The following is a 24,756-nucleotide window of genomic DNA, read 5'->3' as shown; positions in this document are numbered from 1 at the left end:
TCCTTCCCCCTCTCCTCTTGCCGCTCCTCTCCCCCCTCAACTGAACCTCCACAGGTCAGTCTGGGCTTCCCCACACCTCCCTCCATCCCCTGCTGCCTCCCACACATTCCCTCTGTCTCCCCATTTCCCTCTTTCCCCACATTCTCCCCATGTCCCTCCCACTCCCAACCCCCCTGTGTCCCCCCCCCCCCCCCTCCCTGTCCTGCCCGGTCCCCCCTGCTGTGACGAGCTGCCTGCACGATGCCGGTCCCCAGCCACCTGGAGCCACACAGCGCAGTAGCAGCAGGTTCAACTCTGGTCCTATGTGGCTGCGTTTGGCCCAGGTCCCCAACCTTTCCCGTCACCCTGCCGCCCGTCCCGTGTCCAGGCCCAGCGCGGCGATGGGTGTATCCTACATCTGTGTGTTCCCCGTGCCCGCCCCATGTACCCACTGGCCTGGCATCACACTGATACCCCACAGGCCTCCATGTCCCCCATGCCCACACAGGGTGAGACCTGACCCACCCCACACAGGTGTCCACATGTGCTCCACATGTACCTGACCCCACTCCCTGCTGCTGCTGCAGCTGCTGCTGCCACACACACACACACACCTGGGCTGACGCTTCTCTCTTCCCCCCCCACCCCCCACAGGTGTCTCAGCCGCCACCTCCCCCGCTCTGGTCCACCACGTCAGACTCTGCGGCCGCTCGGCCCCCCCGCCGCCCCACCGCCAGGCTGGTCACCAGGAAGGGCGTCCGGCTGGTGGACCAGGGAGTTCAGGCAGGTCAGTGAACTCACCGCTCACTCACTCACTCACACGCACGCTGACTGCCAGCCTTCTTTACTCCCGTAACCCTTCCCCATCCAAGGGGACTCCAGCCAGCACGGTGGCCCAGCGGGTAAAGCAGCTGCCTCACAGCGCCAGGGACCCGGGGTCAATCCTGACTATACGGGTGCTGTCTGTACACAGTTTGCACGTTCTCCCCGTGACTTGCGTAGGTTTTCCCCCCCCGAGATCTTCAGTTTCCTCCCACACTCCAAAGACGTACAGATTTGTAGGTTAATTGGCTTGGTAAATGTAAATTGTCCCTAGTGTGTGTGTAGGATAGAAACATAGACAATAGGTGCAGGAGGAGGCCATTCAACCCTTCAGGTCTACACCGCCATTCAATATGATCATGGCTGATCATCCAAAATCAGTACCCCGTTCCTGCTTTTCCCCCATATTCCTTGATTCCGTTAGCCCTAAGAATGACAGTATATCTAACTCTCGAATACATCCAGTGAATTGGCCTCCACTGCCCCCTGTGGCAGAGAATTCCACAGATTCACAACTCTCTGGGTGAAAAGGTTTTTTCCTCATCTCAGTCCTAAATGGCCGGCCCCTTATTCTTAAACTGTGACCCCTGGTTCTGGGCTCCCCCAACATCGGGAACGTTTATCGGTCTCGAGTCCCAACAGTTCACCTAACACAATTTCCTGACTAATGTGGATTACCTTCAGTTCCTCCCTCATGCTAGATCCTGGGTCCCCTAGTATTTCTGGGAGATTGTTTGTGTCTTCCTTAGTAACCAAAATCCCCGGGATGGCGGGACTGTCATATGAGGAAAGATTGAAAAGACTAGGCTTGTATTCACTGGAGTTTAGAAGGATGAGGGGGATCTTATAGAAACATATAAAATTATAAAATGACTGGACAAGCTAGATGCTGGAAAAATGTTGCCAATGTTGGGCGAGTCCAGAACCAGGGGCCACAGTCTTAGAATAAAGGGGAGGTCATTTAAAACTGAGGTGAGAAAAACCTTTTCACCCAGAGAGCTGTGAATTTGTGGAATTCCCTGCCACAGAGGGCAGTGGAGGCCGATTCACTGGATTAATTTAAGAGAGAGTTAGATAGAGCTCTAGGGGCTAGTGGAATCGAGGGATATGGGGAGAAGGCAGGCACGGGTTATTGATTGTGGATGATCAGCCATGATCACAATGAAAGGCAGTGCTGGCTCGAAGGGCCGAATGGCCTCCTCCTGCACCTATTTTCTACATTTTCTATGTTTACTGGTCTGCCATTATAAATGTATAAATTTGTTTCCCATTATATATTTACCTGTCTATAAAGGTCCTACATTTGTCTTCATTAATCTTTTCCTCTTCACATATCTGTAGAAGCTTTAACAGTCAGTTTTTATATTCCCCACAAGTTTTCTTTCATGCTTTTTTCCCCCCCCCACTTAATTGACCCCGTTTTTTCCTCTTCTGTTGAGTTCTAAATGTCCCCCAATCCTCCTGTTTGCTGCTTCCTCTGGCCTATTTATATGCCTCTTCCTTGGATTTAACACGATCCCTAATTTCCCTCGTTAGCCACAGCTGAGCCGCCTTCCCGGTTTTATTTTTTCACCAGACAGGGATGAACAGGGATGTTGTAGTTCATCCATGTGGTCTTTAATTCTTTGCCATTGCATCTCTACCGTCAATCCTTTAAGTATCATTTGCCCGTCTATCCTAGCCAATTCCATCTCACACCAGCAAAGTATGAAGGTATGCAGTGTGAATCATGTGACAAGGTGCCGCATGGTAGGCTGTTCTGGAAGGTTAGATCGCATGGGATCCAAGGAGAGATAGCTGAATGGATAGCAAATTCGTCCATGGAAGGAAGCAGAGGGTGATGGTGGAAGGTTGCTTCTCAGAATGGAGGCCTGTGACTAGTGGTGTGCCACAGGGTCCATTACTGTTTCTCATCTACATCAATGATTTGGATGAGAACATACAGGGTAAGATTAGCAAGTTTGCTGATGATACAAAAGTTAGTGGTTTTGCAGATAGTGAAGATGGTTGTGAACGATCGCAGCAGGATCTGGATCGATTGGCCAGGTGGCCAGAGGAATGGTTGATGGAATTTAATACAGAGAAGTGTGAGGTGTTGCATTTTGGGACGTTGAACATGGGCAGGAGCTACACAGTAAATGGTAGGCCTCTGGGTAGTGTTGTAGAGCAGAGGGATTTAGCAGTACAGGTGCATGGTTCCTTGAAGGTCGAGTCGCAGGTAGATAAGGTGGTCAAACAGGCTTTTGGCACTTTCGCCTTCATCAGTCAGAGTATTGAGTATAGAAGTTGGGAGGTCATGTTGCAGTTGTATAAGACGTCGGTGAGACCGCATTTAGAATATTGTGTTCAGTTCCGGGCACCGTGTTATAGGAAAGATATTGTCAAGCTTGGATAGGTTCAGAAAAGATTTACGAGGATGTTGCCAGGACTAGAGGGTGTGAGCTACAGGGAGAGGTTGAGTAGGCTGGGTCTCTATTCCATGGAGCGCAGGAGGATGAGGGGAGATCTTATAGAGGTGTATAAAATCATGAGAGGAATAGATCGGGTAGATGTACAGAGTCTCTTGCCCAGAGTAGGGGAATCGAGGACCAGAGGACACAGGTTCAATGTGGGAGGGGAAAAAATTTAATAGGAATCTGAGGGGTAACTTGTTCACACAGAGGGTGGTGGGTGTATGGAACGAGCTGCCAGAGGAGGTAGTTGAGGCTGGGACTATCGTAATGTTTAAGAAGCATTTAGACAGGTACATGGATAGGACAGGTTTGGAGGGATATGGGGCAAATGATGGCAGGTGGGACTTGTGTAGCTGGGATGTTGGCCGGCGTGGGCAAGTAGGGCTAAAGAGCCTGTTTCCACACTGTATGATTAGTTGACAACAGACACCGTCTGCAGTAGCTGTGTGTGGATGTAGGCAGCTGCTCCTCACTGATAGCCCAGGCCGTGTGTGGGTCCCCCTGGGTCTGACGGCTGCTCTCTCTGGCTCCAGGTTCCCTGGAGATCGTCCCGGAGGCCACCAGGAAGCACACCCGAGATGTGGGAGTGACCTTCCCTTCCCCCGACTCTGACGTCAGCCTGCACAAAGGGGGCGAGCAGCGGGACCGCACGGACACCTGGCCCAGGGGCAAGGGCAGAGGCAGCTCCCTCGCCAACAAGCCCAGCAAACGCAACCCAGGTTAGGGGGCAGTGTGGGGGAGGGGGGGCAGTGTGGGGGAGGGGGGCAGTGTGGGGGAGGGGGTACAGTGTGGGGGAGGGGGGTCAGTGTGGGGGAGGGGGTACAGTGTGGGGGAGGGGGGCAGTGTGGGGGAGGGGGGGACAGTGTGGGGGAGGGGGGGTACAGTGTGGGGGAGGGGGGCACAGTGTGGGGGAGGGGGGGGTACAGTGTGGGGGAGGGGGGCAGTGTGGGGGGGGGGGGGCAGTGTGGGGGAGGGGGGCAGTGTGGGGGAGGGGGGTACAGTGTGGGGGAGGGGGTACAGTGTGGGGGAGGGGGGGTACAGTGTGGGGGAGGGGGTACAGTGTGGGGGAGGGGGGTACAGTGTGGGGGAGGGGGGTCAGTGTGGGGGAGGGGGGTACAGTGTGGGGGAGGGGGGGTACAGTGTGGGGGAGGGGGGCAGTGTGGGGGAGGGGGGGCAGTGTGGGGGAGGGGGGCAGTGTGGGGGAGGGGGGGTACAGTGTGGGGGAGGGGGTACAGTGGTGGGGGAGGGGGTACAGTGTGGGGGAGGGGGGTACAGTGTGGGGGAGGGGGGTACAGTGTGGGGGAGGGGGGTACAGTGTGGGGGGGGGGGGTTACAGTGTGGGGGAGGGGTCAGTGTGGGGGGTACAGTGGGGGGGTCAGTGTGGGGGAGGGGGTACAGGTGGGGGGGGGGGAGGGTACAGTGTGGGGAGGGGGGTTACAGTGTGGGGAGGGTCAGTGTGGGGGGTACAGTGTGGGGGAGGGGTACAGTGTGGGGGAGGGGGGGTACAGTGTGGGGAGGGGGGTACAGTGTGGGGGAGGGGGTCAGTGTGGGGGGTTACAGTGTGGGGGGTCAGTGTGGGGGAGGGGGGTACAGTGTGGGGGAGGGGGGTACAGTGTGGGGGAGGGGTCAGTGTGGGGGTACAGTGTGGGGGAGGGGGTACCGCTAGTGTGGGGGAGGGGTCAGTGTGGGGGGGTCAGTGTGGGGGAGGGGGTACAGTGTGGGGGAGGGGGGGTACAGTGTTGGGGAGGGGGTTACAGTGTGGGGGGGGGGGGGTACAGTGTGGGGGAGGGGGGGTACAGTTTGGGGGAGGGGGTTACAGTGTGGGGGAGGGGGTTACAGTGTTTGGGAGGGGTTAACAGTGTGGGCGGGGGGTTACCCCAGTGTTTTTCTGGGAGGAGGGGGGGTTCAGTTGGGGGAGGGGGTACAGTGCTGGGGGAGGGGGTACCGGTGGGGGAGGGGTACAGTTGTGGGGGAGGGGGGTACAGTGTTGGGGCGGGGGTTACAGTGTGGGGAGGGGACAGTGTGGGGGAGTGGGGGTTACAGTTGTGGGGAGGGGGGGTTACAGTGTTGGGGCGGGGGTTTACAGTGTGGGGGGGGGGGGGGGCCAGTGTGGGGGGGGGGTACAGTGTGGGGGAGGGGGGTACAGTGTGGGGGAGGGGGGTACAGTGTGGGGGGGGGGGTGGGTACAGTGTGGGGGGGGTACAGTGTGGGGAGAGGGGGGTACAGTGTGGGGGAGGGGGTGGTACAGTGTGGGGGAGGGGGGTACACTGTGGGGGGAGGGGGGTACAGTGTGGGGGGGGGTACAGTGTGGGGGAGGGGGTACAGTGTGGGGGAGGGGGTACAGTGTGGGGAGGGGGGTACAGTGTGGGGTGAGGGGGGCAGTGTGGGGGGGGGGGGGTACAGTGTGGGGGGGGTACACAGTGTGGGGGAGGGGGGGTACAGTGTGGGGGGAGGGGGGTACACAGTGTGGGGGGGGGGGGGGGGTACAGTGTGGGGGGGGGGTACAGTGTGTGGGGGAGGGGGGTCGGTGTGGGGGAGGGGGGTACAGTGTTGGGGAGGGGGGTCGGTGTGGGGGGGGTACAGAGTGGGGGAGGGGGGTACAGTGTGGGGTGGGAGGGGGGGGTACAGTGTGGGGGAGGGGGGTTACCAGTGTGGGGGAGGGGGGGCTACAGTGTGGGGGAGGGGGGGGGTACAGTGTGGGGGAGGGGGGGGTACAGTGTGGGGGAGGGGGGTACAGTTGTGGGGGAGGGGGGGGTTACAGTGTGGGGGAGGGGGGGGTACAGTGTGGGGGGAGGGGGTACAGTGTGGGGAGGGTGGTACATGTGGGGGAGGGGGTACAGTGTGGGGGGGGGGGGGGTACAGTGTGGGGAGGGGGGTGGGTACAGTGTGGGGGAGGGGGGTACAGTGTGGGGGAGGGGGTACAGTGTGGGGGGGGGGGTACAGTGTGGGGAGGGGGTACAGTGTGGGGGAGGGGTGGTACAGTGTGGGGGAGGGGGGTACAGTGTGGGGGAGGGCGGTACAGTGTGGGGGGGGGGGGGTTACAGTGTGGGGGAGGGGGTACAGTGTGGGGGGGAGGGGGGTACAGTGTGGGGGAGGGGGGTACAGTGTGGGGAGGGGGGTCGGTGCTGTGGGAGGGGGGGTACAGGTGTGGGGGAGGGGGGGTACAGTGTGGGGGAGGGGGGTCGGTTGTGGGGGAGGGGGGGTACAGTGTGGGGAGGGGGGCTCGGTGTGGGGGCGGGGGTCAGGTGTGGGGGGAGGGGGGTACAGTGTGGGGGGGGGGTCGGTGTGGGGGGGGGGTCAGTGTGGGGGAGGGGGTACAGTGTGGGGGGGGGGGTCGGTGTGGGGGAGGGGGGTACAGTGTGGGGGGGGGGTCGGTGTGGGGGAGGGGGGTACAGTGTGGGGGGGGGGTCGGTGTGGGGGAGGGGGGTACAGTGTGGGGGAGGGGGGGTACAGTGTGGGGGAGGGGGGTACAGTGTGGGGGAGGGGGGTACAGTGTGGGGGAGGGGGGGTACAGTGTGGGGGAGGGGGTACAGTGTGGGGGGGGGTACAGTGTGGGGGAGGGGAAGGTCGGTGTGGGGGGGGTTTCAACCAATCTAATGGGAAGTTTGATACACACTGGGGTGTGTGTGGGATGTGTGTCGGTTGATGCTGATGTCGGTCACTATCTCCTTGGTTTCGAAGGTCAGTTCATTGTCATGTACCAATGAAGCTCCAGTGAAACTGGCATTGGTGACATTGAGAGAAAGGTTGACTCCACACCAGGGCTCGAGCTTCTCAATCTTCCTGTACTGCGTTGTGTCATTATCCCCGTCTGGGGGTCTGTCCCTGGGGCCTGTGCTCCCTGTGTTACTCCCACAGTGAGGCCTGTGTTATTTGTGTTACTCCCACAGTGGGGCCTGTGCTAACTGTGTTACTCCCACAGTGAGGCCTGTGTTAACTGTGTTACTCCCACAGTGGGGCCTGTGCTAACTGTGTTACTCCCACAGTGAGGCCTGTGTTAACTGTGTTACTCCCACAGTGGGGCCTGTGCTAACTGTGTTACTCCCACAGTGGGGCCTGTGCTCCCTGTGTTACTCCCACAGTGGGGCCTGTGCTAACTGTGTTACTCCCACAGTGGGGCCTGTGCTAACTGTGTTACTCCCACAGCCGTGGCCTGGTACATCCCTGCCACCGAGCTGCAGGAGGACTGGAGGAAGGAGAATGTTCCAGAGCCCAGGCAGCGTTGGTGCGAGGCCTGGGGCCGGCGGGACGAGGTCCCCCGCCGCTGGAGAGAGCCCCTACGGCAGAGACAACTCCAGGAGGCCTGGAGTAACGAGGACGGCCATGAGCAGCAGGGGGGCTGGGCCCCAGGGAAGACCATCTCCTCCCTCGTACCCATCTCCCTCGGGGTGAGTCTCTGTCTCCGTCAATGTGTCCGTCAATGTGTCCAGCACTATCTGTGTGGAAATCATGGACCTCACCCCCACCCACTCACCTTAAACCTGTGCCCAATCTCCCTACTCTGGGTAAAAGACTCTGTACATTCACCCTATTCATGATTTTATACACCTTTATAAGATCACCCCTCATCCTCCTGCGCTCCAAGGAATAGAGTCCCAGCCGGCTCAACCTCTCCCTGTAGCTCAGACACGAGTTCTGGCCACAGCCTCGTAAATCTTCTCCCCATCCTTCCCAGCTTGACAACATCTTACCTAGAGTCATTGTCAAAGAGTGATACAGTGTGGAAACAGGCCCTTCGGCCCAACTCGCCCACACCGGCTAACAATGTCCCAGCTACACTAGTCCCACCTGCCTGCGCTTGGTCCTGATCCCGCCAAACCTGTCCTATCCATATACCTGTCTTAAACGATGGGATAGTCCCAGCCTCAACTACCTCCTCTGGCAGCTCATTCCATGCACCCACCACCCTTTGTGTGAAAAAGTTACCCCTCTGATTCCTATTAAATCATTTCCACTTCACCTTAAACCTATGTCCTCTGGTCCTCGATTCCCCTACTCTGGGCAAGAGACTCTGTGCATCCCCAATCAGTACCCCATTCCTGCCTTCTCCCTATATCCCGTGACTCCGCTATCTTTAAGAGCCCTATCTAGCTCTCTCTTGAAAGTATCCAGGGAACCGGCCTCCACCGCCCTCTGAGGCAGAGAATTCCACAGACTCACCACTCTCTGGGTGAAAAACTGTTTCCTCGTCTCCGTTCTAAATGGCTTACCCCTTATTCTTCAACTATGGCCCCTGGTTCTGGACTCACCCAACATCGGGAACATGTTTCCTGCCTCTAGTGTGTCCAATCCCTGAATAATCTTATAAGTTTCAATACGATACCCTCTCATCCTTCTAAACTCCAGAGTGTACAAGCCCAGCTGCTCCATTCTCTCAGCATATTGGCGGCTCGGTGGTGCAACGGTAGAGTTGCTGCCTCACGGCGCCAGAGACCCGGGTTCCATCGCGACTGCGGTTTCGTCTGTAACGAGCTTGTACGTTCTCCCAGTGACTGCGATGGTTTCCTCCCACACTCCAAAGACGTGCAGGTTTGTAGGATAATTGGCCTCTGTAAATTGTCCCTAGTGTGTGTAGGATAGTGCTAGTGTACGGGGTGAATGCTGGTCGGCACCGACTCGATGGGCTGAAGGGCCTGTTCCCTCGCTGTATCTTTACAGTAAAGTATATTTGACATTTCCATCCTGGGGAAAAGGTTGCGACTGTCTACCCTATCTATGCCTCTGATAAGTTCATATACTCCTATCAGGTTTCCCTGGACCTCTGGACGTCGCCCCTCTCACCTTCAGGCCTGTGAGCAGTGACAGGGACCCTCGCATGACAAGACGGGCCCCTGGTTCCGTGCTCTCTGCCCATCCCCCACTCAACACTCGCCCCTGAGGGGCTGCCCTCTCCACGGGGTCACTCCTCACTCATAAGTGATCGCAGTAGAATTAGGCCATTCGGCCCATCAAGTCCACTCCACCATTCAATCATGGCTGATCTATCTCTCCCTCCTAACCCCATTCTCCTGCCTTCTCCCCATAACCTCTGACACCCGCACTAATCAAGAATCTATCTATCTCTGCCTTAAAAATATCCACGGACTTCTCTCCACAGCCGTCTGTGGCAAAGAATTCCACAGATTCACCACCCTCTGATTAAAGAAATTCCTCCTCATCTCCCTAAAGGAACATCCTTTAATTCTGAGGCTGTGTCCTCTAGTCCTAGACTCTCCCTCTGGTGGAAACATCCTCTCCACATCCACTCCATCCAGGCCTTTCACTATTGGAGGAGGGGCCCAGCGGAGGGGGGTTGGTGTTGTGGGGTCACCGGGACTGACTGGGTGGGTAGGGAGCTAGCTCATTGGTGTAACGGTGTGAGGGGGCGGGTCCTCTCCACCAGCATGGGTGAGTCGGGCCGAAGGGCCTGTTTCCATGCTGTGTAACTCAACGGTGTGTGTAAGCCCCCCCCGTGTTGACACTGCCCCTCTCTCTCTCTCCCTGCCCCCAGGACGCGCTGAGCATGAACCGGCCCTGGTTCATCTCTCACTCTCGGGAGCGGGTGCGTCGCTTGGCCCTGCTGAAGGAGGAGAGGAAGTTCCAGAACGACCTGCAGAGCGAGAGGGACCGGCTCTTCAACTTCAACCGGCCCCCGGCACAGGGCCACCAGCAGCGCAGGGGCCCGCAGCCAGGTGAGTGAGGGGCCACCTGTCCACCATAACTCACACCTATTGTCACACCTACCCCCCCCCCCCCCCCGCTGTCAACTTCTCTACATCGGCGAGACCAAGTGCAGGCTTGGCGATCATTTCACTGAACACCTCCGCTCAGTCCAATCCCCTCCCCCTTCCCAGTTGTCCCACTAGTCTTACTGTCTCCGACTACGCCAGCCTCAAAGTCCCACAGTCTCAGCCTCAACTACCTCCTCTGGCAGCCCACCACCCTTCAGCCATGATCATATTGAATGGCGGTGCTGGCTCGAAGGGCCGAATGGCCTACTCCTGCACCTATTGTCTATGTTTCTATGTTACGCTGTGGAAATCACTTACTCCACACAGTTCAGTCGAAACCTTCCTTGTCCAACCTCATGTACAACCTTTGTTATAACGGACCATGGGGGGGGGGGTGTCTGTTGTCCACTAGAGTCACAGAGTGATACAGCATGGAAACAGGCCCTTCAGCCCAACTTGCCCACACCGTCCAACATATCCCATCTACACTAGTCCCACCTGCCTGCGTTTAGTCCATATCCCTCCAAACCTGTGCTATCCATGGTCGACCCAAAAATGCTGGAGTAACTCAGCGGGACAGGCAGCATCTCTGGAGAGAAGGAATGGGTGACATTTTGGGTCGAGACCCATCTTCAGACTGATGTCAGGGGAGGGGGCGGGACAGAGATAGAATGTAGTCGGACACAGTAAGACTGGTGGGAGAACTGGGAAGGGGGAGGGGATGGAGAGAGAGGGAAAGCGAGGGTTATTTGAAGTTAGAGAAGTCAGTGTTCATACCGCTGGGGTGTAAACTGCCCAAGTGAAATATGAGGTGCTGCTCCTCCAATTTGCGCTGGGCCTCACTCTGACAATGGAGGAGGCCCAGGACAGAAAGATCAGATTGGGAATGGGAGGGGAGTTGAAGTGCTGAGCAACCGGGAGATCAGGTAGGTTAAGGCGGACTGAGCGGAGGTGTTCAGCGAAACGATCGCCGAGCCTGCGCTTGGTCTCGCCGATGTAGAGAAGTTGACACCTGGAACAGCGGATACAGTAGATGAGGTTGAAGGAGGTGCAGGTGAACCTCTGCCTCACCTGGAAAGACTGTCGGGGTCCTTGGATGGAGTTGAGGGGGGAGGTAAAGGGACAGGTGTTGCATCTCCTGCGGTTGCTGGGGAAAGTACCTGGGGAGGGGATGGTTTGGGTGGGAAGGGACGAGTTGACCAGGGAGTTGCGGATGGAACGGTCTCTGCGGAAAGCAGAAAGGGGTGGAGATGGGAAGATGTGGCCAGTGGTGGGATCCCGTTGGAGGTGGTGAAATTGTTGGAGGATTATATGCTGTTTCTCATTCCCTGTCCTATCCATGCACCTGTCTAACTGTTTCTTAAAAGTTGGGATAGTCCCAGCCTCAACTACCTCCTCTGGCAGCTCGTTCCATACACCCACCACCCTCTGTGTGAAAAAGTTACCCCTCAGGTTCCTATTAAATCTTTTCCCCCCCTCTATGTCCTTGGCAAGGGATTGACAAGGCATGGTTTAGTGTGGATGTGGAGAGGATGTTTCCACTGGTGGGAGAGTCTAGGATCAGAGGTCACAGCCTCAGAATTAAAGGGCGCTCTTTTAGAAAGGAGGTGAGGAGGAACTTGTTTAGTCAGAGGGTAGTTAATCTGAGGAACTCATTGCCACGGAGGGCTGTGGAGGCCAAGTCAGTGAATATATTAAGGCAGAGATAGACAGATTCTTGTTTAGAACGGATGTCAAGGGTTATGGGGAGAAGGCAGGAGAATGGGATTAGGAGGCAGAGACCAGCAATGATTGAATGGTGGAGTGGGCTTGTGAAGGCGCTGAAATTGGCGAGGCACTGACATTGACAAGCAATTGCTTAGATCAATACTTAACTATTAATGTAACAAACAGCCTTTCTTTAGTATTTCTAGCTTGCGGTATCAAAAATATATTTGGACATTAAAAATACTTTGTATTTGAAATCAACATTGGTTGTTTCACGGGAGACTGCTAGGTGGGTGGAGCAAACTGCTTCCTCTGTTATATCCAGCAATAGACACTGGAGTATAGAGACAAAATGCTGGAGTAACTCAGCGGGACAGGCGGCATCTCTGGAGAGAAGGAATGGGTGACGTTTCGGGTCGAGACACTTCTTCAGACTTGACCCATTCCTTCTCTCCAGAGATGCTGGCTGTCATGCTGAGTAACTCCAGCTTTTTGTGTCTATGTTTGGTTAAAACCAGCATCTGCCGTTCCTTCCTTCAGAATGGGAGGTCATGTTGCAGTTGTGTAAGACGTTGGTGAGACCGCATTTGGAATATTGTGTTCAGTTCCGGGCACCATGTTACAGGAAAGATGTTGTCAAGCTGGAAAGGGTTCAGAAAAGATTCACAAGGATGTTGTCAGGACTAGAGGGTGTGAGCTATAGGGAGAGGTTGAGTAGGCTGGGTCTCTATTCCATGGAGCGCAGGAGGATGAGGGGTGATCTTATAGAGGTGTATAAAATCATGAGAGGAATAGATTGGGTAGATGTACAGAGTCTCTTGCCCAGAGTAGGGGAATCGAGGACCAGAGGACATAGGTTCAAGGTGAAGGGGAAAAGATTTAATAGGAATCCGAGGGGTAACTTTTTCACACAGAGGGTGGTGAGAGTATGGAACAAGCCGCCAGAGGAGGTAGTTGAGGCTGGGACTATCCCAACGTTTATGAAACAGTTAGACAGGTACATGGATAGGACAGGAATAGAGAGATATGGGTCAAGTGCAGGCAGGTGTGTCTAGTGTAGCTGGGCCGGTGTGGGCAAGTTGGGCTAAAGAGCCTGTGTCCACACTGTATGATTAGTTGACAACAGACACCATCCCCCTCTCATGGTCTGTTATAACAAGGGTTTGCTGCGTTCACAAGTACAAGATCACACTGAGGCAGTGCACACGTCGCCACGTTTACTGCACCACCTGTATTCTTAAAGTTGTTACAATAGACAATAGGTGCAGGAGTAGGCCATTCGGCCCTTCGAGCCAGCACCGCCATTCAATGTGATCATGGCTGATCATCCCCAATCAGTACCCCGTTCCTGCCTTCTCCCCATATCCCCTGACTCCACTATCTTTAAGAGCCCTATCCAGCTCTCTCTTGAAAGTATCCAGAGAACCTGCCTCCACCGCCCTCTGAGGCAGAGAATTCCACAGCCTCACAACTCTCTGTAAGAAAAAGTGTTTCCTCGTCTACGTTCTAATTGGCTTACCCCTTATTCTTAAACTGTGGCCCCTGGTTCTGGACTCCCCCAACATCGGGAACATGTTTCCTGCCTCTAGCGTGTCCAAACCCTTAACAATCTTATATGTTTCCAGGAGATAATAATAATAATAATAATAGATGGGATTTATATAGCGCCTTTCTAATACTCAAGGCGCTTTACATCGCATTATTCATTCACTCCTCAGTCACACTCGTTGGTGGTAAGCTACTTCTGTAGCCACAGCTGCCCTGGGGCAGACTGACGGAAGCGTGGCTGCCAATCTGCGCCTACGGCCCCTCCGACCACCACCAATCACTCACACACATTCACACACAGGCAAAGGTGGGTGAAGTGTCTTGCCCAAGGACACAACGACAGTATGCACTCCAAGCGGGATTCGAACCGGCTACCTTCCGGTTGCCAGCCGAACACTCAGCCCATTGTGCCATCTGTCGTCCCAACCAGAAGGTTGAGATCCCCTCTCAACCTTCTAAACTCCAGAGTGTACAAGCCCAGCTGCTCCATTCTCTCAGCATATGACAGTCCCGCCATCCCGGGAATTAACCTGGTGAACCTACGCTGCACTCCCTCAATAGCAAGAATGTCCTTCCTCAAATTTGGAGACCCAAAGTGTAAATTTTGATCTTCTATCGTCTCCCCTCAACCTCTGGCGTTCCAGAGAAAACAATGCTAGTCTGTCCCACGTCTGCCTGTAGCTAGCTGAGTGGTTAGCGCGCAACCATGGCTTTTCACTGTAGCTGGGTAAATTAAACTGAAACCAATCCCAATCCTGCCATCATTCTGGTAAACGTACTCTGCACAAGGCCTCCACATGCTTCCTATACTGGGGTGAGTGTGTGATATTGGGGTGAATGAGATGGGGTTTGTGCCTCTGACCCCTCAGCTCAGCTCAGCTGTTCCACCCTCTTTTACAGATCACCCTGTTTTCTACAAGAAGATTTCCAGGCATGAGATGTGGGATCGCTCCAAGCGGTGAGTTCCCTCCGCTCCCGAGCTACAATCTACCTCGTTACAGACCCCCAGACCATCTTTATTTGGACAAAGTTATCTTGCGCTAAATGTTTAAGAAGGAACTGCAGATGCTGGAAAAATCAAAGGTAGACAAAAATGCTGGAGAAACTCAGCGGGTGAGGCAGCATCTATGGAGCAAAGGAACAGGTGACGTTTCGGGTCGAGACGTCACCTATTCCTTCGCTCCATAGATGCGGCCTCACCCGCTGAGTTTATCCAGCATTTTTGTCTACCTTACGCTAAATGTTCTTCCCTTCACCCTGTAAATCACGTTTCATCTTTCCACTGACTGCACAGCACGCAACAAAAGAGTTTTTCACGCGGGTAACTTGTAGCAGTGAGAACCGTTCTCTCCCCACAACCCCAGTATTAGGCAGCAGGTGGGGCTGGCTGGGCTCAACTCCTGCCTTTGGTGGTAAGGAAGGCAAGCGCAATGCTAGCATATATTTTGAGAGACCTGGAATACACAAACAGGGCCTGATCCAGACTCATTTGGAATATTGTGAGCAATTCTGGGCCCCATATTTGAGGATGCGCTGTCTCTGGGGAGGGTCCAGAGGAGGTTTACGAGAATGATCCCAGGAATGAGTGGGTTAACCTATGATGAGCGTTTGTCGGCACTGGGCCTGTCGCTGGAGTTTAGAAGAATGAGCAGGGACCTCATTGAAACGTACAGAATAGTGAAAGGCCCGGATAGAGTGGATGTGGAGAGGATGTTTCCACTAGTCTAGGACCTTTAGGAAGGAGATGAGGAATTATAGTCAGCAGGTGGTGAATCTGTGGAATTCTTTGCCACAGATGACTGTGGAGGCTGCCAGTGGGATATTTTTAAGGCGGAGATTGACAGATTCTTAACTAGTGTAGGACGGAACTGCAGATGCTGGTTTAAATCGAAGATAGATACAAAAAGCTGGTGTAACTCAGCGGGACAGGCAGCATCTGTGGAGAGAAGGAATTCTCCACCACAGAAGGTAGTTGAGGCCAGTTCATTGGCTATATTTAAGAGGGAGTTAGATATGGCCCTTGTGGCTAAAGGGATCAAGGGGTATGGAGAGAAGGCAGGTACAGGATACTGAGTTGGATGATCAGCCATGATCATACTGAATGGCGGTGCAGGCTCGAAGGGCCAAATGGCCTACTCCTGCACCTATTTTCTATGTTTATATGTGACGTTTCAGGTATATCTCGACCCAAAACGTCACCCATTCCTTCTCTCCAGCAATGCTGCCTGTCCCGCTGAGTTACTCCAGCTTTTTGTGTCCATCTTAGAGTCTTGATTAGTGCGGGTGTCAGGGGTTATGGGGAGAAGGCAGGAGAATGGGGTTGGGAGGGAGAGATCGATCAGCCGTGATTGAATGGCGGATTAGACTTGATGGGCCAAATGGCCTAATTCTACTGCAGGATTGTCTGAACCTTGGTGTGTTGCAGGCTGTACGAGCAGCTTCCTGAGGTGACCAGGCGGAAGGAGGAGGAGAAGCGCAGGTCTGAGTCCAGGAGCAACAGGCTGCGGGCTCAGCTCTACAAACAGGTGGGTCCTCACACAGGGACAAACCACCCACAGCCCCAGACCAGGCCCAGAAAGCCCTACACCAGGTCAATCCCGGACCTAGACCAGGCCAGACCCAGACAGCCCTAGACCGGGTCAGACCCAGCCCCAGTCCCAGCGCAGGTCAGCCCCAATGTCCAGCAGCAGACCCGATTGTCCTGTCCTGCCCCACACTGATGCCACAGGGTGATGCTTGTCAAAGTCACACAGCACGGAAACAGGCCCTTCGGCCCAACTCTTCCATCCTGACCAAGCTGCCCTCTCCGTGTTAATCCCATTTGGCCCATATCTCTCAAAACCTTTTGCATCCATGTCCAAATGTCCCTTAAACATTATAGCACCTGCCTGTGTTTAAGAAGGAACTGCAGATGCTGGAAAATCGATGTTAGATAAAATTGCTGGAGAAACTTAGTGGGTGCAGCAGCATCTATGGAGCGAAGGAAATGTCTGAAGAAGGGTTTCGGCCCGAAACGTTGCCTATTTCCTTCGCTCCATAGATGCAGCTGCACCTGCAGTTTCTCCAGCACTTTTGTCTACCATAGCACCTGCCTGAACTGCATTGCAGACCTGAGGTGTAGGTGTCATAGGCCCTACGGCCAACTAACCTGTGCCAACCCAGCTGCCCCATGTATACTAGTCCCACCTGCCCGCGTTTGACCCATGTCTCAACGACCTCCTCCGGCAGGTCACTCCCTACACCCAGCACATTGCCCCTCAGACTCCGATTAAACCTGTTCCCCACCCCTCACCTTAACCCTGCGTCACCTCTTGCCCGCCCGCCTCAATGTGTAACCTCTCCCCTCTCTGCAGAAAATCACCAACCGTGTCCTGGGGAGGAAGGTGTCCTGGCAGTGAGTGCCGCAGAGATACGCACTGCGTCTCACTCTCCTCTGTGCCGCCAGCTTCAATGTAAATAAAGAAGTATTTAAATACATCTCCCCCTTGTCGCTTCTCTCTCCAGCGGCCGGGTCAACACACCATCCACTGCTAGAATATCTCAGCACGTCAGTGGGTGAAACAAGGAGTTGCAGATGCTGGTGCTCGATGCTGCCTGTCCATTGCCACCTCACACCTGCAGTCACAACAGCACTTTGTGTTTTGCTCCAGATTCCAGCATCTTGTGCTTCCATTACATTGAAGTCCTTGTCCCACTGGCCCCATTCCCCCAACTCTTTCTCCTCCTGCACCTGTGCAGAACTCCATTTCACCACTAACTTTGGGCCTGACATTAGCTGGGACTATTTCTGATCCACTCCCTCCCTTTCCCAATCTCTCAGTATAAGGGGTCCTGACCCAAGCCGTTGCCTGTCCATCTCTTCCTCAGCTGACCTGCTGAGTTCTTCTTGCTCAATATCAAACAGCCCAGACGATTGGGTAACAACCGACACCGAGTCATACAGCTTGCAATCAGGCCCTTCGGCCCAACTGTTCATGCCAGCCACATTATCTACACATCTAAATATTTTCTATCCACATCCCTCTCCTAGTTTTAAATGTGATAGTACCGGCCTCAACTACCGCTGGTAGCTCATTCCATACATCCACACGTGTTTAATTGTCATATGTACTGAAAATGGAACAGCAGCACAACAGACCATTGATAATACATGGTTCTTTTACCTGGATAAGTTCAAACCTCTTGCACAGCACCCTCCATAATGTTTGGGACAAAGACCCATCATTCATTTATTTATTTGCCTCCGTACTCCACAATTTGAGATTTGTAATAGAAAAAATCACACGTGGTTAAAGTGCACATTGTCAGATTTTATTAAAGGCCATTTTTATACATTTTGGTTTCACCATGTAGAAATTACAGCTGTGTTTATATACACCGTCCCCCCATTTCTGGGCACCATAATGTTTGGGACACAGCAATGTCATGTAAATGAAAGTAGTCAGATAAGTGAGCCAGTACCTTCAGCAGCAATATATGCCCAGGCCATAACACCCCCACCACTGTGTTTCACAGATGAGGTGGGATGCTTTGGATCTTGGGCAGTTCCTTCTCTCCTCCATACTTTGTTCTTGCCATCACTCTGATATGTTAATCTTTGTCTCATTTGTCCACAAGTACTTTTTCCAGAACTGTGGTTGCTCTTTTAAGTACGTCGTGGCAAACTATAACCTGGCCATCCTATTTTTGTGGCTAACCAGTGGTTTGCATCTTGCAGTGTAGCCTCTGTATTTCTGTTCATGAAGTCTTCTGCGGACAGTGGTCATTGACAAATCCACACCCGACTCCTGAAGATGTTTCTGATCTGTCGGACAGGTGTTTGAGGATTTTTCTTTATTATAGAGATAATTCCTGTCATCAGCTGTGGAGGTCTTCCTTGGCCTGCCAGTCCCTTTGCGATTAGTCAGCTCACCAGTGCTCTCTTTCTTCTTAATGATGTTCCAAACAATTGATTTTGGTAAGCCTAAGGTTTGGCTGATGTCTCTAACAGTTTTATTCTTGTTTCTCAGTCTCATAATGGCTTCTTTGACTTTCAATGGCACAACTTTGGTCCTCATGTTGATAAACAGCAATAAAAGTTTCCAAAGGTGATGGAAAGACTGGAGGAAAGACTAGGTGCTGAGAGCTCACTTATACCTGCATTAAGGAGGCAATTAAACACACCTGAGCAATTACAAACACCTGTGAAGCCATGTGTCCCAAACATTACAGTGCCCTGAAATGGGGGGACTTTGTATAAACACAGCTGTAATTTCTACATGGTGAAACCAAAATGTATAAAAATGGCCTTTGATAAAATCTGACAATGTGATTTTTTTCTATTATAAATCTCAAATTGTGGAGTAGTAGTAGGCTCCCCTCAGTCATGACTGACCATGGGTGATGCATCCTAGTTGTTGGCTGCTTGCTGCAAACCTCGACTGGAGCAGCGTTGCTTGAGGCTGAAGAGACCAATGTGGGCGGGAGTGACAGTCTCTGTGGCAAAGATCACATGTGTGTGTGGTCGTTGGATTGTTGAAGTTGCTGCGCTCCTCTCTGCGTGCCCACTTGTCTGCCGCTGCGTTCAACAGTTTCTCTTCCCCCGTTTTGAGATGTTGGTTCAGGGTACCTCTCCCAGGACTCCACATCGATGTCAAGTGCCTTCATATCTCTTGCAATTGAGAGACATGATGCAAATAAATAAATGATGGGTCTTTGTCCCAAACATAATGGACGGCATTGCATTTGATCGTGACCTCTTCTGCTGCTTGCAAAATGTTACCACAGTACGGTCGAGCATCTTTGAAAACGCCACTCTTCCCATTACTGTGGACATGGCCAGTTTCGAGGCCGTATGGGATGTCATAGTATTGGACAAGCAGCATGTAGCATGAAGCAGCACAGGTCCAGGCTCACGTTGCCCATGCCGACCAAGACGCCCCATCTACACTGGTCCCACCTGCCTACGTTTTGGCTCATATCCCTCTAAACCTGTCCTGTCAATGTACCTGTTGAAATGTCATAAATGTTATAGTAGCCTCTTATATAATGGTGCAACATTAGTCACTCTCCGGTCTTCTGGAATTTCACCTATTGGTAAAGACGACGAGGATGGGACAGGCAGCATCTCTGGAGATAAGGAATGGGTAACATTTCAGGTCAAGACCCTTCTTCAGACGACCCGAAACGTCACCCATTCCTTCCTCCAGAGATGCTGCCTGTCCCACTGAGTTACTCCAGCATTTTGTGTCTACCTTCGGTTTACAACAGCATTTGCAGTTCCTTCCTGCACATGAGGATGGGTCTGTGTACACGGTGGGATGTGCTGCTTCAAATGGGGAACTGATATGCCAGGAATAATTTAAAACATGCACTTCTGTAGAACATAATTTTAATTGCATAACTGAATCGGCAATTGTTACAACAATTTATGTAAAAACACAAAGACAACAAGATAACCCAAAAGAACAGTTTCCATAATCAGTACAGTGTTGAGATAATTTGTACAATGTTGTAATTGTCTGGTAAAGCTGGAGGAGGAAGAGAAGGATGGGGGGGAGAGGAGAACACTTGGACCCAAAATATACTCTGTTGCAAGTGGCTGCCTTCACTTGTTCTGTTTGCCCGCGCTCTCCTCCCGCCGCTGGCTTACGTACTTCTGAAAAACACCAGACGGCTTTGTCACTCCAGCATGTGGAGAACATAGAACATAGAACAGTACAGCCCCACAGGCCCTTTGGCTCACAACATCTGTGCCGAACATGATGCCAAGACCATTTGTTATCTGCCTGCACATAGTCTGTATCCAGTTCCTTCCTACGCATTTCATCTGCTCCACTGCAAAATCTCCTCAAGGTATGCCTACTCTGAAGAAGTCCTCCTCTCTCGAATGGGTTCCATAACACCCTCTCTTGCTGCCTCCCCTCTGTGATTCCTCCTTCTCTACAATCATTGTTTGTCCTTTTGCATACCTTTATATATTTGTTCTGTGTACCTTTTAATGTCTCTCGTTTCCCTCTCCCCGACTCTGTCTGAGGGTCTCAACCCAAAACGTCACATTTCTTTCCCTTTTCCCCTATTCCTTCTCTCCAGAGATGCTGCCTGACCCGCTGTTACTCCAGCTTTTTGTGTCTGTCTTCCCTCCATTCCCTGCAGTTCCATGTGCTTATCCGAAAGCTTAAACGCCACCATTGTATCTGCCTCCAGCACCACTGCTGGCAATGCATTCCAAACCCCCAATAACCTGTGTAAAAAAACACCTGCCCCGCACATCTCCAATAAACTTTCCCCATCTCACCTTATGCCCTCTAGTGTTGGACATTTCCACCCTAAGAAAAAGGTTCTGACTGTACCCATAAATTTTATAAACTTCTATCAGGTCTCCCCTCTACCTCTGGCGTTCCAGACACAACAACCCAAGTCTGTCCAACCTCTCCCTGTAGCTCAAACCCTCTAATCCAGGCAACATTCTGATCACCAGGAGGCACACAAGAGACTGCAGATGCTGGAATTGTGAGCAAAAGGCAGCGAGCCAGGCAGCATCTGTGGAAGGCATTCCCTCCACATGGTTAAGTGCGGGGCAAGTTTTTTCCCCCCACAGAGGGTGGTGGGGGTCTGGAACGGTGGTGGTGGAGGCTGATATATGATAGAGATTGGGAACTTTGGGTCAAGACAACCCGAAGGTAGACAAAAATGCTGGAGAAACTCAGCGGGTGAGGCAGCATCCATGGAGTGAAGGAATAGGCAACGTCATCTATTCCTTCGCTCCATAGATGCTGCCTCACCCACTGAGTTTCTCCAGCATTTTTGTCTACCTTCAATTTTTCCAGCATCTGCAGTTCCTTCTTAAACCTTTCTCTCAATGTCAGCAAGACAAAGGAGAGAGTGATGGACTTCAGGAAGTGAAGCGGTTCACACACCCCAGTCTGCATTGACGGCGCCGAAGTAGAGATGGTTGAAAGCTTCATATTCCTAGGAGTCAAAGGTAGACAAAAATGCTGGAGAAACAGCATCTATGGAGCGAAGGAAATAGGCAAAGTTTCGGGCCGAAACCCTTCTTCAGTGCTACGAGTCAATATCACCAACAACTTCTCCTGGACCACCCATACTGAAGCAACGACCAAGCAAGCACACCGACGCCTCTACTTCCTTACAAGATTTACGAAGTTCGTCATGTCCCCCACAACTCTCACCAACTTCTACAGATGCGCCGCAGGAAGCATTTTATCGGGATGCATCACAGCACGGTTTGGGAACAGCTCCATCCAAGACCGTAAGAAATTGCAGCAAATTGTGGACGCAGCCCAGACCGTCGCACAAACCGACCTCCCTTCCATTTGACTCCATCTAACCTCACGCTGCCACAGTAAGGCCAGCAGCATCATCAAGGACCAGTCTCACCCCCGCCACTCCAGGTATAGAAGTGTGAAAACACACACACCTCCAGATTCAGGACAGTTTCTTCCCAGCTGTTATCAGGCAACTGACTCATCCTACCACAACTAGAGAGCAGTCCTGAACTACTATCTACCTCATTGCTGATCCTTGGACTATCTTTGAGCGGACTTTACTGGCTTTACCTTTCACTAAATGTTATTCTCTTATTATCTATCTATACACTGTGGACGGCTGGATTGTAATCATGTATGGTCTTTCCGCTGATTGGTTAGCACGCAACAAAAGCCTTTCACTGTACCCTGGTACACCTGACAATAAACTAAACTAAGTAGTAAATGCAAAGGACACCCACTCATCCCCATGCCAGAGTCATTCCCAACACAACAGGCATTGGTGAAGAGTGCAAGAGCAGCCTTACTTACCTCCATGTTCTTATAGTGTAGCACAGTGCCACAGTGGGTCACCTTGGCCGTGTCTTCATTGGTGTAGAACAGGGAACAGATCTGGCAGAAGTAGCCCGTCTTGGGGACAATGAACTCCACACCTGCAGACAGACAAGGAGGATGAGATGAATCCTGCCCAGGGGCTGACAGCACACTCACCCCAAGCTCCAACCTGGCCCAGTCACCTCCACCCTTGCTTTCCCATCCCACTCTCTACCTACCCTGGAGACCACCTTGAACAGGCAGAGGGGGAGTCAGCATGAGAATGGCAGTGGTGGGGGTGTGTGGTTGGGGGTTTATGGGAGTCATAGAGCTGTTCTCTACGGAAACTGGGCTCTTTAGCCCAACTTGTCCACGCCACAAAGATGCCTCATCTAAGCTAGCCACATTTGCCCATATCCCTCTAAACATATGTCCTCTAGTTCTTCATTCCCCTACTCTGGGCAAGAGACTCGGTGTTTTTAGATGATCTATTCCTCTCCTGATTTTGTACACCTCTATAAGATCACTCCTCATCCTCCTGCGCTCCAAGGAATAAAGTCCGAGCCTACTCAACTCTCCCTGTGGCTCAAGCTCTCAAGTCCTGGCAACACCTTGTAAATCTTCTCTGCAAACTTCCCAGCTTAGCAACATCCTTCCTATAATATAGGGTGACCAAATCTGAACACAATACTCCAAATATGGCCTCACCAACATCTGCAACATAATGTCCTAACTTAAGAGTCAAGAGTTACATACGTGGAAACAGGCCCTTTGGCTCAACCTGCCCACACCCACCGACCGACCTGCTCCATCTACACTAGTCTTGTAGAACGTCTGCATTAAAATCCATCAACTATTCCGTAGCACACTCGGAGAATAGTCCAGATCTGGGATGAGCTGCCAGAGGAAGCTATAGAAGTGGATATAGTTACATCTTTTAAAAGACATTTGGACAGGTTTTAAGGACATTCAGGGACAGAGGGCAACTAGAAAGAGTATGGGGCCCCTGTAAAACCAAAGCAGACATCTGTGTGTGGAGCCGCAGGAGATGGGTAAGGTCCTCAATGAGTATTTCTCCTGTGTTTATACTGTGGACAAAGACATGAGGACTAGGGAACCTGGGACAGTGAATGGAAGTGTCTTGAAGACAGTCAGTGTTACAGTCGAGGAAGTGCTGACGTAGTATCTGGACCTTTAAAAAGCCTTTGACAAGATCCCACACAAGAGATTAGTGTGCAAAATTAGAGCACACTATATTAAGGGTAGAGTATTGATATAGATAGAGAACTGGATGGCAGGCAGGAAGCAAAGAGTAAGGATTAACGGGTCCTTTTCAGAATGGCAGGCAGTGACTAGTGGGGTACCGCAAGGCTCGGTGCTGGGACCCCAGTTATTTCCAATAGATATTAACGATTTAGACGAGGGAATTAAATGTGACATCTCCAAGTTTATGGATGACACAAAGCTGGGTGGCAGTGCGAGCTGTGAGGAAGATGCTGGGATAGGTTGGGTGAGGGAGCAGATGCGTACAATGTGGATACATGTGAAGTTATCCACTTTGGTGGCAACAGGAAGGCAGATTATTATCTGAATGGTAGACAAAAATGCTGGAATAAGTCAGCGGGACAGGCAGCATCTATGGTGAGAAGGAATGGGTGACGTTTCGGGTCGAGACCCTTCTCCAGACTGATGTCAGGGGAGGGGGCGGGACAAAGATAGAATGTAGTCGGAGACAGTAAGACTAGTTAGTGGGAGAACTGGGAAGGGGGAGGTGATGGAGAGAGAAAGCAAGGGCTATCTGAAGTTAGAGAAGTCAATGTTCATACCGCTGGGGTGTTAACTGTGCCAGATGAGAAAAAGGGGAGGTGCAACGAGACATGGGTGTGCTTATACATTAGTTACTGAAAGTAAGCATGCAGGTCCAGCAGGCAGTGAAGAAAGCTACTGGCATACTGGCCTTCATAGCAAGAGGATTTTAGTATAGGAGCAAGGAGGTCCTACTGCAGTTAGACATGGCCCTGGTGAAACTGCACCTGGAGTATTGTGTGCAGTTTTGGTCTCCTAATTTGAGGAAGGACATCCTTGCTATGGAGGGAGTGCAGCGTAGGTTCACCAGGTTAATTCCCGGGATGGCGGGACTGACATATGACGAAAGAATGGATCGACTGGGCTTGTATTCATTAGAATTTAGAAGGATGAGAGGATATCTTTTAGAAACATAAAATTCTTAAATGATTGGACAGGCTAGATGCAGAAAAAAGTTGTTCCCGATGTTGGGGGAGTCCAGAACCAGGGGTCACAGTTTAAGAATAAGGGGTAGACCATTTAGGACTGAGATGAGGAAAAACCTTTTCACCCAGAGTTGTGAATATGTGGAATTCTCTGCCACAGAAGACAGTGGAGGCCAATTCACTGGATGTTTTCAAGAGAGTTAGATAAAACTCTTAGGGCTAGCAGAATCAAGGGATATGGGGAGAAAGCAGGAACAGGGTACTGATCAGCCATGATCATATTGAATGGTAGTGCTGGCTCAAAGGGCCAAATGGCCTACTTCTGCTCCTATTTTCTATGTTTCTATGTCATGTGAAGATAGATATATCTCCCGGGTCTAATCAGATATATCTGAGGACACTGGGAAGCTAGAGAGGAAATTGCAGGAGTCATGGCTGAGATACATGAATGACCAAGTGAGGTGCTGGAAGAACAGAGGTTAGCTTATAGTGTTCCTTCAATTAA

The 24,756-nt window shown here is 52.3% G+C and overlaps 2 protein-coding genes across 2 annotated transcripts in view; one reads left to right on the top strand and one right to left on the bottom strand.

The window, feature by feature from the left end:
* The first annotated feature begins 240 nt into the window (after nt 1-240).
* On the top strand, nt 241-16,696 carry alms1 (ALMS1 centrosome and basal body associated protein). The gene is made up of 8 exons (XM_033042188.1): nt 241-286; nt 494-766; nt 3,788-3,973; nt 7,401-7,642; nt 9,745-9,925; nt 14,120-14,177; nt 15,645-15,744; nt 16,573-16,696. Exons 1-8 carry the CDS (start codon nt 241-243, stop codon nt 16,615-16,617), a joined length of 1,131 nt encoding a protein of 376 aa, XP_032898079.1. The 3' UTR covers nt 16,618-16,696.
* Nucleotides 16,697-19,572: 2,876 nt separating this feature from the next.
* znf638 (zinc finger protein 638) overlaps nt 19,573-24,756 on the bottom strand; it is a 135,269-nt gene continuing 130,085 nt past the window's right edge. Inside the window, exons 24-25 of the mRNA XM_033035696.1 lie at nt 22,018-22,139; nt 19,573-19,856 (exon numbers count right to left, since the gene is read on the bottom strand). Of these exons, the coding sequence (XP_032891587.1) occupies nt 19,806-19,856; nt 22,018-22,139 (173 nt within the window). The 3' untranslated portion in view covers nt 19,573-19,805. The remainder of the gene's footprint in view (nt 19,857-22,017; nt 22,140-24,756) is intronic.

The sequence above is a fragment of the Amblyraja radiata genome, chromosome 1 (genome assembly GCF_010909765.2).
Source record: "Amblyraja radiata isolate CabotCenter1 chromosome 1, sAmbRad1.1.pri, whole genome shotgun sequence".
NCBI classification, from domain to species: Eukaryota; Metazoa; Chordata; class Chondrichthyes; order Rajiformes; family Rajidae; genus Amblyraja; species Amblyraja radiata.
The sequence above is the reverse complement of the archived record's forward strand: the minus strand, read 5'-3'. Positions and strand labels throughout refer to the sequence as shown.